Source organism: Mustela putorius, unplaced genomic scaffold (genome assembly GCF_011764305.1).
Source record: "Mustela putorius furo isolate JIRA1106 unplaced genomic scaffold, ASM1176430v1.1 tig00000129_pilon_pilon_pilon, whole genome shotgun sequence".
Classification (NCBI taxonomy): domain Eukaryota; kingdom Metazoa; phylum Chordata; class Mammalia; order Carnivora; family Mustelidae; genus Mustela; species Mustela putorius.
The window spans coordinates 37762221-37780729 of NW_025421290.1; the positions used below are offsets into that span (position 1 = coordinate 37762221).

At 43.1% G+C, this 18509-nt stretch overlaps 1 protein-coding gene across 21 annotated transcripts in view; it reads right to left on the reverse strand.

The window, feature by feature from the left end:
* Positions 1-18509, reverse strand: part of TTLL5 (tubulin tyrosine ligase like 5) — a 284568-nt gene that overhangs the window by 240197 nt on the left and 25862 nt on the right. For all 21 annotated transcript variants that reach the window (XR_006604351.1, XR_006604357.1, XR_006604352.1 and 18 more), the window contains exons 6-9: positions 16931-17061; positions 12142-12224; positions 4972-5041; positions 4462-4546 (exon numbers count right to left, since the gene is read on the reverse strand). Coding sequence is in view for 16 of the 21 variants with exons in the window: in XM_013058395.2 (XP_012913849.2) it covers positions 4462-4546; positions 4972-5041; positions 12142-12224; positions 16931-17061 (369 nt within the window). In the remaining 5 variants the exon portion in view is untranslated. The remainder of the gene's footprint in view (positions 1-4461; positions 4547-4971; positions 5042-12141; positions 12225-16930; positions 17062-18509) is intronic.

The following is an 18509-nucleotide window of genomic DNA, read 5'->3' on the forward strand; positions in this document are numbered from 1 at the left end:
AACGATCTGTCTAAAACTCTTGAGTGTCCATGGGTAGGGATCCTGTGTTAGGCACATTGAAGGTACTGGGCAAGTATGAATTGAAACTGCACACGAGTTGCTTGTCCCAGGAACATCACCAGTGTGGAACCAAAACAGGAAGGAAAGCACAGACTTAGTGGAATCCTTTTAACCCTCTTCCTCCATTCAAAACCTATGCTGTTTTTCACGGACACAGCAGAATAGCCGGAGTCAGAGATAATCTGGAAGTAGGGCAGTGAGCCCCTCCCCTTTGAGAGTCCACATCATCTAACAAACCTTCAGTCCAAAAGTACAAAAGAAAAAGGAAGCCAGCCCCGTGGAGCCCCTGGCTGGGGCACCTGAGTTATCTTGCAGCAGGTGTAGCCATGCCGAGCCAGAAAGGTCCGGAGGATGAAGAGACAGCACCTCCGGGGCAGCCTTGCCAGGAGCCACTGGGTTTCATCCTGGCCTGACCCAGACAAATCTTATGGACGAGAACAAGAGGCCCAAGGGCTCTCTGATCTGCTGTCAACCAGCTGCAGGCGGGAGACTGCCAGCGCGCTGCAGTGACGAGGCAGCGCCCCACGGAGCCGTCTGGGAGGAGATTACCAGCCTGATCCCTGGTCTTTGGAGCCAGAAATGACTCAAACTTCACAAACAGCAGGGGCCTGCCAGCGAGGGTGACACTGAGCACCGGAGAGGGTTTTCTTGCCCTCGCTGCTGTCTCCAAAGCCCCCCACCCCCCCACTCACTGCTGTGGCAGACTCTGGACAGTGTGCAGCCTGTGAGGTAATGCGAATTCCTTGGCAACCAACGAGTACCTGAATTCTTTCAAAACCGCAGGAATCCAGCAGAGAAAAGGTAAATATCCCTGCGGAGCCAGTGTTAATTAGCAAGGAAGGCTACTGAAGAAGGAACTGGGGGGTGGGGAAGAAGGGAAAGGCATTACAAATGCTTTGGGGTCTTTTCTGAATTCCTGTTGAATCACGCGGCTAAGGCAGGAGAGAGGCAGCGCCTGACGGACCTTCTCACCGCCCTCGCCTCCCACCTTCCAGCGTGGATGGCAGCTTCCAGTTCTGTGGATGGGCACCTTTGCTGCCCTCGAGTTGCCAGTGCGACCTATCTTTGGGTGTCTGACAACACACTTGGTTTTCAAGTCAATTTTGACTTTTTATTTTTCCCGTTGTAGTGAAAATGTGCCTATTAGCTCTGTCTCAAAAAAGGCCTCATCAAATCGTTTAGACCACATACTGGATCCACTTGAAACTGTAAAATCCAGGACAAAGTCTTTTTGGATCCCACCTCTGACAAGAAAAAGAATCTACACCATTTTGGTAGAGAATGGTACCCCTCTCTGGAAACTGAGTGTCCCCTGCTGGTGCAAAGCAGGAACACACTTGTCAAACTCAAAAACAGGGTGAACCTCTGGGGCAAAAATGCTGGGCCCAAATATGAGGAACCCAATTCTTTTTCTAAACATCTCCATAGTTTGCCAATGTATAGGAAAACAATGACAGTTTTTCTGTGCTAATAAAACAACAAAGACAACTGGAAATTATTAATCTAAAACTATTTCTGATCTTTTTCTTAGTAAGTTTAAAAAGGTCAAGAATTGACACAAAATACCTAGTTTACAAAACAGTCTTGGGAAATGCACTTAATCTTTATGTCTCCTAAGCATTAATTTGGGGCCCGAAACAGAAGTGACACAGGAGAAGGCCCTTCTTTTCTAAAGAGGAAGCCAATTAAATTTGCTGCCAATCCTTTCTCTTTAGGAAAAATCACGGTTTTCCTTGTTGAGCCTCAAAGTAAAACAGCCTAGTAATCTCATCCCGAACTGATTATCTTCAGCAATGTCTACAGAAAACACACGTGACCCCAAATTACCAGAGGCTGCAGATCTGGAGACGCTATGGACTATTGTTGAATGTAATGACACAGTTGAGCAGATACTGAGGATTAAAAAGAAGCAGATGAATGCCAAGATACACAGTGAGTTAAGACACAGGAGCTCGGGTACATGGAAGTGGCTGTGAACGGCGGCGGAGCCTTGCAGGCCTCACTAATAGCCAGGCACAGGCCATATTGCACCATACTTGTGTGAAGCCCAAGTACTTTTACTTTTACATTAACTGAGCCCAAGCCCTGAATAGTCCTATTATTACTTGGTTCAATTTGGTCTGAGTTTTTTTTTTTTTTTTTAAACTGTCTTCCAAATAATTCTGGTGGGGAAAAAAAAAGTACACACACACACCCACACATACACACACTCAGTCCCTGCTGGGGGTGAGGGAAGACAGTTACTCAATTTAGTGGATCTGATTTCCCACACACACCCGGTAGACACAGCACTCGCATATCTGTAGGAAGTTCTATAATGAACGTTGTAGTGCTCTCATATCATATCTGAACCACTGAGGCCTGAAAGCTACACTAAATTTTACCAACAGAGAGGGCTACTGATAGCATGAGTGCAAGGTCTTCAGAATAATATGCAGAAGATGCTGGTACGGCATCCTTGAGAAACAGCGGGTGTAACCTTGAGGTCTTTTCCCGATTCAAGAAGTTCACTTTGTGGCAGGACATAATCAGTCCCTGCAAAAGGCACCGGAGGCAAGATGGGGTGAGGAGGCAGGGAGGGAAGGAGGTGGAGAAGCTCACGTTGGACAACAGGGTCAGGTCATGTACCTCGACTTAGAAAATGGAAACCCCTCAAGCATCTTACTCCTGAGCAGGAGGAAAGGGTTTCTTTTCCTTTTTTTTAAATCTACATAGTATGGGGATTCAGCTTTTAAACCTTTACTTCAAAGTCTGAGAGCACATGTGTCTACAAACACGACAGAAAACTGTCTGCCTATGAAAAGCTGATGTGAGCTAGGAGGCCTGGTGTGCTCAGATGCCCGGGTCAGCCCTTTCCCTAAGAACTGAGAAAGATTTTAGCTTCCCCGTCCTTTCCAAGGAACAAGAGTCTAGAACCACAGAGCTTCAGTAGCCTTCAGTGTTCCTCACACTCAGACTCAGGAATCTTCCATGACCGTGTTTCTGAATGCTGTCGCTGCCACCTAGAGGGGAAGGGGAGGCTCACCTCAACCCGCTACAAGCCGGTTAAAGGCGCTCACCCTGATTCCAGTCACAGGATGCATCAAAAAATGTGAGTCCATGACAGAATTAAAATAACATTCTAAAATAAAAGCTTCCAGGGCACCTGGGTGGCTCAGTGGGTTAAGCCTCTCTGCCTTCAGCTCACGTCATGATCTCAGGGTCCTGGGATCGAGCCCCGCATGAGGCTCTCTGCTCAGTGGGGAGCCTGCTTCCTTCTCTCTCTCTCTTTGCCTGCCTCTCTGCCTACTTGTGATCTCTCCCTGTCAAATAAATAAATAAATTCTTAAAAAAAAGGAAAAAAAGAAAATAACAGCTTTCAGAGGACAACAATTTGTGTCAAAGCACCTAAACTGAGATAGGTAGCCTTCTTCTAACTGTGATATTTCCCATCTTCCAAGTGCATTTTCTAAAATTCACAAATACAGACCATACTTTTTAGCCTGCTGTGGCTGACTGCAGACTGCTGGGTCCAATAAGGCCACCAAGCAGAAAAGGAACTTCAGAGCAAGCTCGTTAGTAAAGAGATTTACATATTAGTTTTGTAGGGGAAAAGAATACAAGCACAGCAAAATTACATACTTATTCTAAACAATTTAAAAGGCCTATATCACCGGTAAAATTTTCTGGCTGTGGAAAAAAACCTTCAAATTTTATTAAAAGTTGAGTTTAATTTTGTAAGTAAGTTATCTTAAAACCTAAAAAGTACATCAAGAGAAACAGAATGTATATACAACCACTGTAGGGTTTATTATTTACAGGTAGGGGAAAAAAAGCAGCTAATGTCTCCAAAATACAAAAGGGCAACAAGAGGCCATGAAACAGCTCAAGCTATGAGCTCTGGAGTGATATCCACCAGTTCAAAGCCCCACTCCACTACCATCCAGGTGGGAGAGCTCTGAAAAGTGACCAAGTTCTCTCCTCACCCCCGGAAGCCCATTTTCCCAACTGCAAAACTGCATTAACTACAAGGTTGTTGGGAGCACTGAAATAAATGTCTGTTATAGAACAGGTATATCGATATTGGATTTCTTCCTTCCTAGATCGGTTGTGAAGAAAAGTGACAAATTATCTCAGGGTATCTCAGGTATGACCCTAGGGTCACCATAACTACCACTGTGGCCTGAAAACACAACGTGATCCTGGATCCCTGCTGGGAAAGGTGTGGGTTTATATAGAGAGGCACGTTCCTATGTGCAGAGATGCAAGGGAGACTGCAAAGTAACATGACTGATGTTCAGCCATCTGAAGCCCATCTGGGTTCATCTTCTGAGTTGAATGTAAGAGATACAGCCTGATCTTAACACACTCGTTAAATGGAGCCATTTTGATAAACACCCCTTCCCCCCAAAAGTCTCTTACCTAGCCAATCCCTCTTCATAGAGATAGATGACAAGAGGATCATAGGAAGTCACAAGCACGTAGAGGCGCACGTCAAACTTGAAATCTAGAAAAAAAATTGGGGTTCATAAAGAAATATGAAAGAAAGAATAGTCTTCCTCTCCCCACAAAACACATACTGCCTGCATACCTTGCCCTTTAAGAATAAATCATTACTCATTTCCTACAAATAAATAAAATATATATATATATATATATATATATATATCATACACATCCATTGAGAAAGAGAGCTTACATATACAGACTGTGCCGCTCTCACGTAGATGTACTACAAAGCACTTTTTCTTTTCTATTCTCTCATTTCATCTTCAAAATAATCCTATGAGGTAGGTAAGGCACCAGCCTCATCTCTGGAGCCACAGCTGTCAAGAATTATACAAGCTTCATAAAGACTTACTAGAGAAGACTGTGAAAATATTCTTTAAAATTAGCAAGATCGAGCCCGTCAAGGGCCCAATCTCAACTCACCGTCTATGAGCAGGGGGTTGTTAATGTAACGGGAGACCAGGATGTTCTCCTCCAGGGAAATCTGGTTTGGCTATTGAGTAAAGAGAAAGAATAAAAGGACAGAAATCCTAACTCACAATGAGGGAGCAGAGTTCTTGACCTTTCAAAAACAATAAAGCGGAAAACTACATCTCTTAAGGAAGGTTTTATTCCAACCTACCCCTACATCCAACTGGTCAGGTAACACAGCACTTATAAACACTATGGGTATCCAATTACAATGAGGGAAAAATAAATTTACATACCACTTCTCACGTAATAAAGAGAGCAATAACAGCTTTAAAGATTTACATACATGATATTAAAAAGTTACATGCCAAGAAAATAAAAGCTACTTAAAAAATAAATAAAAACGTGCTTTCTCCAAAATGTAAGGTGTGATGGAAATTTTAAAATACTACCATTATTCTTAAGCAAAGGCTTTCATCAAGCTGCTTAGAGAACTTACAGATCATTTCCCAATGGATCCTGGCATTTTCCTTGAGAAACAGGAAAGATGTTTCATTGATTCATTCAGTTGTATTTCCTATGCTACTTTAAAAAGACTGAGCTAGATCTTAAAGGGTTTTTCAATGAAAAAAGAGTTGTTATACAATAAAGAATCATGAGGACTGTTTGATACTCATAAGGCACTGAGGATCCAGTGAAGACAGAGAGAATCCCTGCCCTCATAGACCCTAATCCGTCCTTCCAAAGGCTTTAATATTTAGGTAAGGGGACAGCAAAATGTACAAGTTAAAAGAACACAAAGCAGCATAGTTACAAGCGCAAGTCGAGGGACTGCTCAGTACAAGTGCTGCCCAGTTTCGTGAATCAGTGAGGAAACGTCTATTCTGGAAGAGTAGGCGCAGAAGCGAGTGTTGAAAGCTACTAGCACATGGTGGAAAGGAAAGGAAGCTGCCACGGAAAGGTGGCAGGCACAAACTTTAGTTAAAGGAGAGGACGCAGACCAATGACCTGGGGCTAAAAGACCGACCTGAGGAATAATGAAAGGTCTGGTTAGAATCTCAGGAGGGAGGGGACACCACCGGCAAAGGGATTTGAACCCCCAACAAAGGAAGTTTAGCCTGAACATGGTGGGAAGGAGGAAATGTTTGTGGATTCTTAATAGTAAAATTAAAATATATGGAATAGCACAACTCTAATTGAGATTAGATGAAGACAGAAAAGTCAGCTGGAAGCCACCACAATCTATACAGGACAAAAGGACTGGAAAAGGGAAGTGGCTATATTCATAATTGTAATGATAATGGCTACAGTAGAAGCAACAGAAGTAGAAGCAACAGAAGTAACTATTAATATTTGCATGAGAAGAAATGTAATAAATGCATGGAACATCTGCTACACGTCCAGCTCTGTTCTAATTCTTCACGAGTAATATTTCCTACAGTCCTCACCCAACCCTCTGAGGTAGGTATATCACCATTCGAATATTACAGATGAGGAAAGAGTCAGAGAGGGTGACAAAGTCACATGGTGACAGAGCAGCACTGGAACCCAGCCAGTCTGCCTCAGAGACTTAACTCTTAGAGTACGATTCACATCTTTCCCCAAAGTTCTGACCTGACATACTAGCCCCCAAATTCAAAAGACGGTCTTTATAATAATGCATTTGCTACCCCCAAAGACTACAGTTACCATGAAATAAGGATAATTTTGTGGCCTCTAACATCATACACAACCACGATGAGCAACCCCAGAGTTAAGATAAAGAGATTCCCCGCTCTTCTCCCACTGCTGCATCACACGGACCCGGCGACGGTCAGTGCTGATTCACACTCATGGACCTGATCGCCCACACCATTTCCGGACTCCCTTACATTTCTTGATCACTTTCTCACAAGCACTATCTCCATTTTGAGTCAGCTTAGTATGTAAGAAGTGATGAATCATAGTGCAAAGGAGCAAGCCTCAGGCTGCATTCCAAACCTAAAATTAAACAAATGCAGACCTCTTCCCACTGAGTAACACCTATAGGCTGTGGCAGATACGTGACCATCCAACTGTCCTCGGAACCAGAGACTACACTGGCGATGGCCATCACTCCATGACACATCTAATGTCCTTGCCCACTTCCTCCCCCCCTCCCTCATCATACACATGTATCCCTTGAGTTATGCATTATCTCGTACATTATTTAATATTTGTCCAGTAGTCTGAGCCTCTCATTTCCACCTACATCAAGAGTTAAATTGTAGTTCATCAAAGAAAAAAATAGTTTGGGTATAGTTTCTTTGTATAATGTTATACTAAGAAGCAACTAATGAAAGCTTTTTGGTATTTTCAAGCCTGTTTCCTTTTCATCATTTCCCAACTAACTCATTTCAAATGATTTCAATTCCAAGCTCAAATTGCCCTCCAAAGCATGCTAAAGCAAGGTCTAAATTGTTGGGAAAGCTGGAAACATATCCATGTTTCTAACTGGACTTTGAGATTAAAGCTCATGGTATCTGTTAAGTTATTGTAAGGCAGAATGGTACAGTGGTTAAGAGCGTTATGCTCTGGAATCAACTAGACCTGAGTTATAATCTTGACTCTACCACTTACTAAGGAAGTAACAGTAACCACCTAGGGTTCTTCTAAAGACTAACTGAGTTTATATTTGGAAGGTACCATGACAGGCACACATTAAATGCTCAAGACCTACCAGTGTAAAGTCAAGAGTAACTCTATGGTTCTACTAAGTTCTTACTAAGCCTTCATCACGGCGCACAACGTGCCATTCCACTCAGAGCTGCGCACTAAGTCATAATGAAGACACATTAGCTATCAGTGTTAGTATTAAGAGATAATCCCTATTTCTCAAAAGGTTTTAAGGAGTGGCAGCACCTGGCACACAGCAAGGACTCCCTAAATAGTTCTTGAACCATGATAAAAAAAATAGAGAGCACTTAAGATAACAACATATAAACAAACAGAAACAAATAGAAAGAGCACTATAAAGAATTATATTCACAAATATAGGAAGTAAATAGAGTGACCTATTCTCCTGCTACTTCAAAATCTCAAAGAAAACATTAATGTTGTATTTACTATGGCTAATGTGTTAGAAGAGGATGACGAAATTTGACCTCCATAATCAAATTTGTACCTTAATCAGAAAATGCCAGATCTTTCCCTCCTCAACTTGAATATACTGAATTGGGAAAATACGGCATTTAGTCATGGTTACTGAGGGAGCTGGGGCAAACGCAACTGTGCTCCTCTGTGCTGTATTTCTAGAGGTAAAGAGCTCATCTTAAGAAGCCATGCATGTTAGCTGAGAGGCCAAGGTACTTCCGTCTGTAAGAGCTCACGCTTCTCCCTTTGGTATTTCATAAAAGTAACGCCTTTTCTATCCTTTATCCTGTTCTTGTAATGGTAAAAGTTGCTATTTGTAGACACTTTCCAGAGGTTATGACTATAATTGGGAATTTTTAATAAGAGGCCCTCTCCAGTGGGGAAGACAAGGAAAGATGTTTTCATTTGGCCTTCACACCTAACTCCACCCACCCCCCCAGTCCCTCACCCACTCCCGTTAGTTCTGTTCACAGACCCTCCGCCTGAGCACTCCCTCCACCCCAACAAATCTAAAAGGAAAGCAGGCAGCAGCCTTGGAAAGAGTTACTTCATCCAGTTGGCTAATGGGTCACATATTCCATGGGAAAGGATCCAGGTATGGAAAAGACAGGATGGTGAGGCCTTGTGTGTAAGGAGAGAGAGAGGAGTATTAACTACATGGTTTGTAGGTCTGAGTTAAAGGTGATAAAATTCCAGTTTTTGGAGTGAAATGGGAATATTTTCCCATTATGTCCACATGCTGCCAGCTCCCCTGGTGCCTACTGGCATCTTCCCAGGCTTCTGTCTGGCACCTTCACCAAATACCTCAAAGAATCAGACTCATTCCAAAGCTGCACTGAGGGGGAGGAGGGAGGCAAAGGGTCCTGCCAAGTACTTTGATCTATGCAGGGGGTCTCTAGGGATTCAGCCCAGGGAGAAGTGGGAGGGAGAAGGAAAGCCTGCCAAATGCATTCTCTAAAGACTTGTCACCCTCTATGAGACTCCATCCAGGGAAGAGTTAGGGCACCGGGTTCTCAGCCCCACCAAGGAAAGTTTAACTTTTCTATTCTTTATGATGTTGGTTTCGAAATAACAAATCACTAGAGCAAAAGTGCATTCCAAAAGAAAAACGTCCCAGATGAGCTGGAAATAGATCCTATTCCTTTTGACTCATGTCTAAGAAAATAAAAAGCAAACTTGTACCACAGTTGACTTTCAATAGCAATTCCATTTGGCAGCTAAAACCCAAACCCAAACGAGTGCCGTCTATGAGATTCAAACAACACTGGAGCTCCTGGCACGGAGCTGAAGGAAAAGCTGTCAGACAGGAGCCTTCACGCCAAGGTCAGAACAGAAACAAGAAAAGAGACCTCCAAGCCATATGACCAGGGCCTTCTGTCCCAAGAGACTCAGGGGCAAAAGGCCTCCAGAGGGACTGATCCAGGGCCAGGTAACAGGACTTGTAGCCTAGGCCTCAGGCTGGAGTAGCTCCTATACCAGAACGAGGCTCAGTAAGGTCCAGTCATCAGTAGTCACCAAACAGTTTTCAGTCCAGACTGAATTTAAGGATTTTTCGATGTGAAAGACCTCTCAGAAAGTTAGTTTGTGCACATGTAGGAAATAGCTCGGACCACATAAAAAGAAAATTGGGGAATTTGAAAACAGAGTACTTGACCACACACACACACATATCTACCTCCCCTTCTTCCCTTCCAGAGTCCCACTGGAAGGACAGAGAAGATATTTTTAAAAGAACGAAATGATAACAAAGTTAGAAAACATTTAAAGGAGCCAGTAAGAGACCTCAAAGACAGAAAGCAGATGGGATCAGGCTGAGAAAACAGAGCAAAGGAAGCAAATTACCAGAGGTGAGAATGATCTTCTCAAGGAGCCTCCGAGAAGCTCCAAGCTGGCAGGAAACAAAAATGAGGAGCAGGAGTGGGCCAAGGAACGAAAATCAGATAATTAATTCTTAATTAATTCAGGGGGCTTCCTCCAACACCCAGAGCTTTGCCCTCAGGATAAAACCTAATGATAATACTCTGGGGAGGACATCTTGTGTGGGCAGAGGGATTTGACAGAAGAGTGGAATTTGAGGCCGCTCTATCCCTACAACAGACACAGAGAGGAAAAGACAGGAAAGATAGTGCTGCCCAGAAGGGAAATCACCAGAATCTTCCTCTGTAATTCACAGTTAGGCCTGTTCTGTTTTGGCAGGGCGGCAGGAAGACACATGCTCCTCACTCACACCCACCTGAGGCTCGGCCTGTCAGTCAACACCATTTATCCTCGCACCAAACTGAGTTCGCCTTCTGTCCAGGGAGAAACTTTGCAGGGAATCAGTCCTAAACAAGAGTACCCAAAACCTGAGCCAGCTGTCAGTTTCAGTCAGTCTAGTCTTTAGTTCATAAATACACCCAAGGTCACTGACACTGAGAAAACCCAACAGCAGGGGGTAAAAAAAGACAATCCCAAGAAAACTCACGAAACAAAAGAAAACTTTCAAAAAACTTTCAACTGATATCCTTACTAAGGCCAATACCGCACCCATTAATCCATTAAGCAACAACAGGCTTTTTTTTTAATTAAAAAAAAAAAAAAGGCAAACAGAAAGTAAGGATTTCTATAAAATATGATAGCCAACAGAGAAATATAGTAGATAAAATGAATAGTAAAATGGATAAAGTCCAAACTGGTGATCCAGAAAGATCAAGATGAGCGAAAACAGAATTTAATACCAGAGGAAAGTTGACATAAAGGAAAGACCCAGGATGCCTCAAAAATGAGGTCTAGAAGCAGAAACAAAAGCAAAAAAAAAAAAAAAAAAAAAAAAAAAAAAAAAAAAAGGATAATTTTCCCTAAACCAAAGAAAAACACTAGTTTCCAGACTAAAAGGGCTGACCAAATGTCCAGGAGTAAAAATGAGGAAAGACTCAGAGTGAAATACTGGTTCAATTTCAGGATTCCAGGGGTGTCTGGCTGGCTCAGTGGGAGAAGCATGTGACTCCCAGTCTTGGGGTCGTGAGTTCAAGCCCCACGTTGGGTGTAGAGATTACTTAAACAAATAAAACTTAGAAAATTTTTTTCAGAATTCCAATGCTGTGAGGTTACTATTGAGTTTAATTCTTTTTACTCAACTTATAGATAAAGCAGAGAAATGGAATCACAGTTACTGAAGATAGTATAATTGTATAAACTTTCAAAATATAAAAACAATAAAGAACAGGAATGTGGAAGGGAGGGCAGGAGGTTATGTGAATACAATACACATCAAACTGGGGCTTAACAAACACAATGGAAAGCCAAGAAAAGAAACATAAAATCAACTCCATTGGGTTATAAACTACTGTTAAAAGTCTTCTAGGAAGTGAGCCTGGGGTTGAGATTTTACTTTATTTACTCTGTATTTGTTCAACTTACAAACCACTTTTAATAAGGATTTTGCAAAGAATCAAGATACTGACAAGTTTTGAAAAAAAGAAGAGGATGAGGGGGAGGGAGATGCAGAAACAGCATCAAGGATGCCATACCAAACTGAGGTTAATTTCCTCGATGATCTCGAGGGCAGGAACCCACAATTCTCACACTAGAAACTAAATGTATATGCTACCAATTAATGATTGGTACTGAGGAATTAATATGACAATATGCTTCAAGTGGAAAAGGAACCTCTTTTCTGCTGACACCAAAGGCTTCTCTTCCCTAACATTTGATCAACTGACTTTTTAGCCACAGAGTAACTGCTGGAACAGGAAGAGGTTACTGCTGGTAAGGCGACTGACTAGTAGCCAACTCATACCCACCATCGACTCACATGTCTGAATGCAGATTTCAGAAGGGAACACCTATTCTTAATTGAAAAAAAAATCGTATTAGTAGCTAAGACAAGGGGTGAAACAAGAAAAAACTAGTAAGAAGGCAGGGTAAGGGGGCGCCTGGCTGGCTCAGCTGGTGAAGCATGTGACTCCTGATCTTGGGATCATGAGTTCAAGCCCCACATGGAGTGTTTAAAACTTATTTTAAAAAAAGAAGAAGAAAGAAAGAAAGAAATAGAAGAGGAAGAAGAGAGGGTGCCACCTGCTGCATACTTACATTGTTGATCAGGTAGACGCCCCGCCCCCTAGAAGAGGCCACTGGTTTTACTATCCAAGGTCCCCGGTCCTTTGAATATGAATCTGCTCAAAATATTGGGAGATTAAAAGAGGGACAGAGAGGAAATAGAGAGAAAGAAAGGACAAGAGTTTATTATTTTAAATTTCAACAATGGTTTATCCACTCAGACACCCAAAGAAGTTTCCATATTTCTAAGTGGAGGGCGACCAGGCTAAACTACCTATATTTTTGAACTGGCTTCAAACATCAACACAAAAGCAGAGAGGGGGGAAGGAAAGGAGGAAGGAGGAGGCAGCAAAACTACACATTACTTCCACCATTTCCCCTCTTTCTTGAATGAGAGGATAAAAACAAAATAAGGGGGCGCCCGGGTGGCTCAGTGGGTTGAGCCGCTGCCTTCAGCTCAGGTCATGATCTCCGGGTCCTGGGATCGAGTCCCGCATCGGGCTCTCTGCTCAGCAGGGAACCTGCTTCCTCCTCTCTCTCTGCCTGCCTCTCTGCCTACTTGTGGTCTCTCTCTGTCAAATAAATAAATGGAATCTTAAAAAAAAAATAATAAGGCAACTCTCTCATACTGGTCTATGACTATCACGAACAGCCTACGGGAATCTGAGATTCTCTCCTCAGTCAACCCAAGGACCTCCGGAGGCTCCCACTGCAGACAGTGCCACTGGGGGTCAAACACTAGATCACCTGAAATGACAGCATTCCTTAAGTGATTTCTCTTAGCTTGGATGAAAAAAAATTGCTGTCAGTCAAACTGTGTGCAAGTGGCGCAAGAGGACATTAATTTACAAGTGATCGAAAGGTGCCCTTTACTTTTTTTTGCACAATACAGTGATTCAATATCTATATACACAATGAAACAGCACAATGAGCATAGTTACCATCTGTCCCCACAGACGGTTACTACAATACTGACTGCCTTCCCTACGCTGTACCTTTCATGTCCGTGACTCGTTTATTTCATAACCGGAAGCTTGTACCTCTTTAATCCCCTTCACCTGTTTCACCGCCCACCCCCCCGCCCACTGCCTCCCCTCTGACAACCACCAGCGTGTTCTCCGTATTGAGGAGCCTTCTCATTTTTGTTTATCTATTTGTCTTGTTTTTTAATATTCCACATATAAGTGAAATCATACAGTGTTTGTCTTTCTCTGACACTTTTCACTCAGTGTAATACCGTCTAGGTCCACCCATGTTGTCATGAATGGCAAGATTTCATTCTTTTTATGGCTGAGTCATATTCCACCGTGTATATATACCACACATTTATCCATCGTCTATCAATGGACAGTGAGGTTGCTTCCAGAATTTGGCTGTTGTAAATAATGCAGCAATAAGCACATAACTTTTTGGATTAGTGTTTTCATCTTCTTCCTGTAAATACCGAGAGCTGGAATCGCTGGGTCATATGCTATTCCTATTTTTATTTTTTCAGGAACCTCCACACTGTTTTTCATAGTGGCTGCAGCAATTTACTTTCCCACCAACAGTACACAAGGGGCTCCCTTTTCTCTACAACCTTGCCCATACTTGTCATTTCCTGTCTTTCTGATACTAGACATTGTGCCAGGTGTGAGGTGACATCTCGTTGGGGTTCGGATTTGCGTTTCCCTGATGAGTGATGCGGAGCCTCTTTCCACACATCTGTTCTTGATTTAACCCTCTCCCGTCTCCTCCGGGACCCCATTCCCTTGTTCATGTCTTCAAGCTCACTCTCCTCTCTGGGGTGCTTCTTCTCTTTTTCTCTAATAATCACCTCTTCCTCCATCCCTGCAACTTCCAGGATCTATTACCTTTGGCCAGAACTCAACCCTGGCTTTACAGCTGCCTGCAAATCACCCCGTGGAAACCTGTAGGCCTCTCAAATCTGTAACCGGCCCCAAATTTCACACTCTTCATCCCTTTTAATAGCGCTTCCTTTACAGTCCTGGTTATGATCCCTGGGGAAAGACGTGCCGAGGCTCCTGGCTGCAGCCATCTTTGGCCCTTGCTTCACTACTCACAGCCAGTTGGTTCACTTTATTCTACCATTCTTTCTGCTCCCTCTCTTCTACTCCAGCTACCTAGCTCAATCCAACTACGTTTCTTGTCATAACCTCCAAGTCATCACCGTGTTCTTCCCCTCGTGCCCTCCAATTCATTTCACAGTTATTTTTCTAAAAGCTAACCTGTTTGTGCCACTTTCCTTCTCGAAACTCTCCTAGTGCACACACTCAAGTGAGCTGCAGAGGGACAGGAACGCAAGTCATGGAGAAAATGGAAATTTCTGGGTTACAATACGCTAAGGAGACACGACACTAAAGGAAGAGAAGAACTTAAGACAGACATCGTGAAGAAGAGGAAAGTCTCTTTGAAAGAGGAAGTGGTACCAGTAGGTGGGTTTCTCCCCTAAGACGTAACCTTAGCAACACAACTAACCTAACAGTGTTGGATCCTTTCCCCACCGCCAAATGAATTTTAGTGCAGAGGTCATAGATTCTAGACAACTGGTAAAGAATCACTGGCATCCTGGCGAGACTGAAACCGAGAAGACCCTTCTACTGTCACGTTGTCCCTGTTCCCCCTTTTCCACAAACACAGTGAGTCCCTGCTGTGGTGTTTGGTGATGACGTCAGTAGGTGATTTGTTTGGGGGACTGAGGAACACCATTTGCCTATAGTAACTGCCCTGGGGCTAAGCATGGTGGCTTTGAGTTATGGCTATATTAATCCCATGTGTTCTGCTGACCTTTTAAATTCATTTTTGTTAAAAAGTAGCACACACACAAGTTTGAATAATACACTAAAGAAGCAATCCTTCCAAAAGACAGGTCATGCTTGAACTGATGGAGGAATCCTAAGTCTTTCCAGTCATCTGAAGGAACACCCCCACCCCCAATCTGCCTCCAAAGGGTGAACAGAAAAATAAGAAATAGCAGAGAGAGGACAAAGGGAATTTTCATCTCAGATTCCTGTAGACGTCAACAGGGAATTATTGTAGAAGTTAACAGGAGGAATTCACATCTGGGACATGTGCTAACACATTAACTGAAGTATTTTTATGCTATCATGTTGGCTTATTGCATAATTTTTTACCTTTACTACATAACAATACATCTCAACATAACTTGAAATAAGGAGTAACACTGAACATTTATTAAGCACCTATCGCGTACCATTCCAAGTGCCTTCCATGTATTAACCTACTTAAACATCACAATACTATGAGGTCAGTACTAGTAATATCCCCATTTTGCAGAGGAGGCAGCTAAGACACAGAGTACTTTAAGTAACATGGCTAAAGTCACATAACAAAAATTCTTAACTGTAAGTTTTCAGCTTTGCATCCACTATCATTTTGAACTTAATTCATTTAATTACTAGTCTCTTCTGAGCCATTTCAGAGCCTTCTGTGGGCAAACACTGAACATATCTAATCTTAATGGTCCTCACTTGAACAGGGAGTGCTATCAGAGAAATGGCCTCACCGACGTGAAGCGGGAAATCCCAATGACGGAAATCCCAGACGATGAACACCCCGCACTGGGCAACCAGACCAGACTGTTATGTCCAACAGGTTAAGAAAATCACAAGTCAGGAAGTCTAGAGAGAACTTCCTCTTCTTCTCTCTGTGCTTCCTAAGGCAGGCGTAGTCTCTCTCCTGGATGTACTGAGAAGAAAGGGATCTATGTGTCTGTCCTTAGACCCTTCTCACAGAAGAGGCCTCTATCACTGGTGGTACTGGGAAACGGACACTGTGCACACACAGCCCCGGGTCTTCAAGCAGTAAGCCCTGGTGGTGAAGAACACGGTCTCTGATGCCAAACCACAGAGTCTGAACCACCGTTGGCAAACTATACAACTTACGGAAAGCTCCTGACCTCTCAGTACATTCGTCTCTTCATCTGTAAAACTGGGAATAACAACGGTCCTTACCTCAGAGTAGAACTGCCACTCAGAAGAGGGCCTAATAGAAACGAGATGTTCGTTCCATTTTAGCTTTTATTATTGTTACTTTTCAGACTCTCACAAAAGACCTGCTTCCCACCTTCTCTGTACTCACACCTCTTCCATGCACCAGGCCTCCTGATCAGGCTCTGCCCCCAGGGAGAAAAGTCTGAAATAGCCCATTTCGTCTACTTGCACCTGGGGAAGATAGCTGACTTCGAGGCAAAAGGAATTAGAAAGCCCCATTGAGACTGGAAAGCAAGCCACATGCTCCTAGTGAGCTTTACAGGCAAGAGAGTGGACATTTAGATCCCTATTGGGCTAACCCCTGTCAGGATACTCCAACCAGAGTGTGACTGACGGGTACCTCTAAACCCTCACACTAAACAATGTGTGATACTTGTACCTCGTAAGCCATACAAGTCGAGAAATCAAGGTGATAGGAATATTCCTTAAATGGCAAGAAAAAGCAGACAACAAAAAGGAAGCATATATAGTTCAAAGGCAGAAGTATATACACCCTTCCATAGGCACTGACTCTTGCTAGTAAAGAAACGTTCTGTACCAGACGGGCACAGGTGTGACACCCATGTATCCTTCTAGAAATGAGAGCAACAGGCTTACTAAAAATAAACATGCAGGGACACAATCACAATGAAAACGGTTTTAAAGTCATCCCTCCAGCTGTTTCACTAAAGAAACACACTGTTTTAAAGATTTGAAAAGCCCTAAGTAGTTACTAACTCAAGGTGGCCCTTGGGGTAAGTCTGCCCCGAGCTCAGTTGCAGGGGTGACGTGGCGGGGGAGGAAGGGGGCATTCGCAGCCAAGCACTTACTACAGAATTCCGCATACTCGGCTGGCAGAAGGAAGGTCTGAGGGAGGATGTGAAAAGCCTTGAATCCGTGTGTGTGCTGCATTCGGATGATGTTTTTGTAGAGTCGGTCTTTCCGGGTTAGTTCATAGGACCTAAAAATCATAAAAGTTTTCCATTTCAGTAAAGTCTGACTCCGAGGCCTTCCTGTGTTACCACATACGACAGAGTTCGTAGTTCAGAGCTGGAATAGGTACCGAGGACAGTATTACATGAGATCGACCACTCTGTCAACCCCAAAGTTTAATAATCATTTTCATGAACTGGATTTCTTTGTTCAGATTTATTCACCTAGGTATAACTGACCTACAGTAAGATTTGCCCTTTTTAGTATATAATTCTATAAGTTTTAACAAACATATACAATTATTTAATTGCTACCACAAATGGTTCTAGCATCCCAAGAAGTTACTTCCGGTCCCTCTGGAGCCAATCCTTCCAGTCCCCTTCTGCCATTGGTAAGTATTCACCTGTTTCCTGTCCCTTAGTTTTGCCTCTTCCAGAAGGTCAAGTTCATGGAATCATATATATGTGTCTTTTTGAGACTGGCTCCTTTCCCCGAGACTGGCAACAACTGAGATTCATCCCTGCTGTTGCCTGCATAAGGATCTCACTCCTTTTTAGGGCTCAGGAGTAATCCATTGCTCAGAAAGACTGCAGTTTCCTTATTCATTTGCCAGTAGATAGACATGTAAGCTCTTTCCAGTTTTTGAAGATTATGAATAAAATCACTAAAAGCATTATGCACAGACTTTTGTAAGAATGTAAGTTTTTGTATGGACATAAGTTCCAATCTCTCCAGGAATGAGACTGCCAAGTTCAGTAAAATTGTTTAGTAAATTCTATTAGTTATCTATTTTTGCATTACAAATTATTGCCACAACATTATAGCTCAAAACAATGATAAACATTTTCTGTGGGTTTCTGTGGGTTAGGAGTGTTGGGGTAGCAGGCCTGGGTAGTTCTATCTAAGGGCCTCTCGTGAGGCTACAGTCAAGACACTGACCAGAGCTGTGGTCATGAGGCTCAACTATGACTGAAGGACCCACTTGCCAAATAGCTCTCTCGCCTGGGGCTGGTCGTTGACAAGAAGCCTCAGTCCCTTCCCATGTGAATTCTTCTGTAAGGCTGACCGAGTGTCTTTGTGACATGACAGCTGGTTTCTCCCAGATCAGGTGATTCAAGAGGGAAAGGGAACAACGAAGAAGCTGCAATGTCTTTAATGACAGCCCCAGAAGCAACAGGCTGTCACTTCTGCCATATTCTATCCATTAGAAGGCACAAAGGCTGGCTTACACCCAAGAACAGAGAAATGAAGCTCAACTTTTTGAAGGCTATGTCAAGGCATTTGTGGACACATTTTAGAACTAACACATGTGTAAGTATATATTTAACTTTCTAAGCAACTATGACCCAAAGTGGCTGTACCGTTTTGCATTTCCCACTGGCAAAGTTTCCGCCTTCCATTGCACTGAGTACTGACCGGCACTTGGTGTTGTCTGTTTTTTCTGTTTTGTTTTCAGCCGTTCCAACAGGTAGGCAG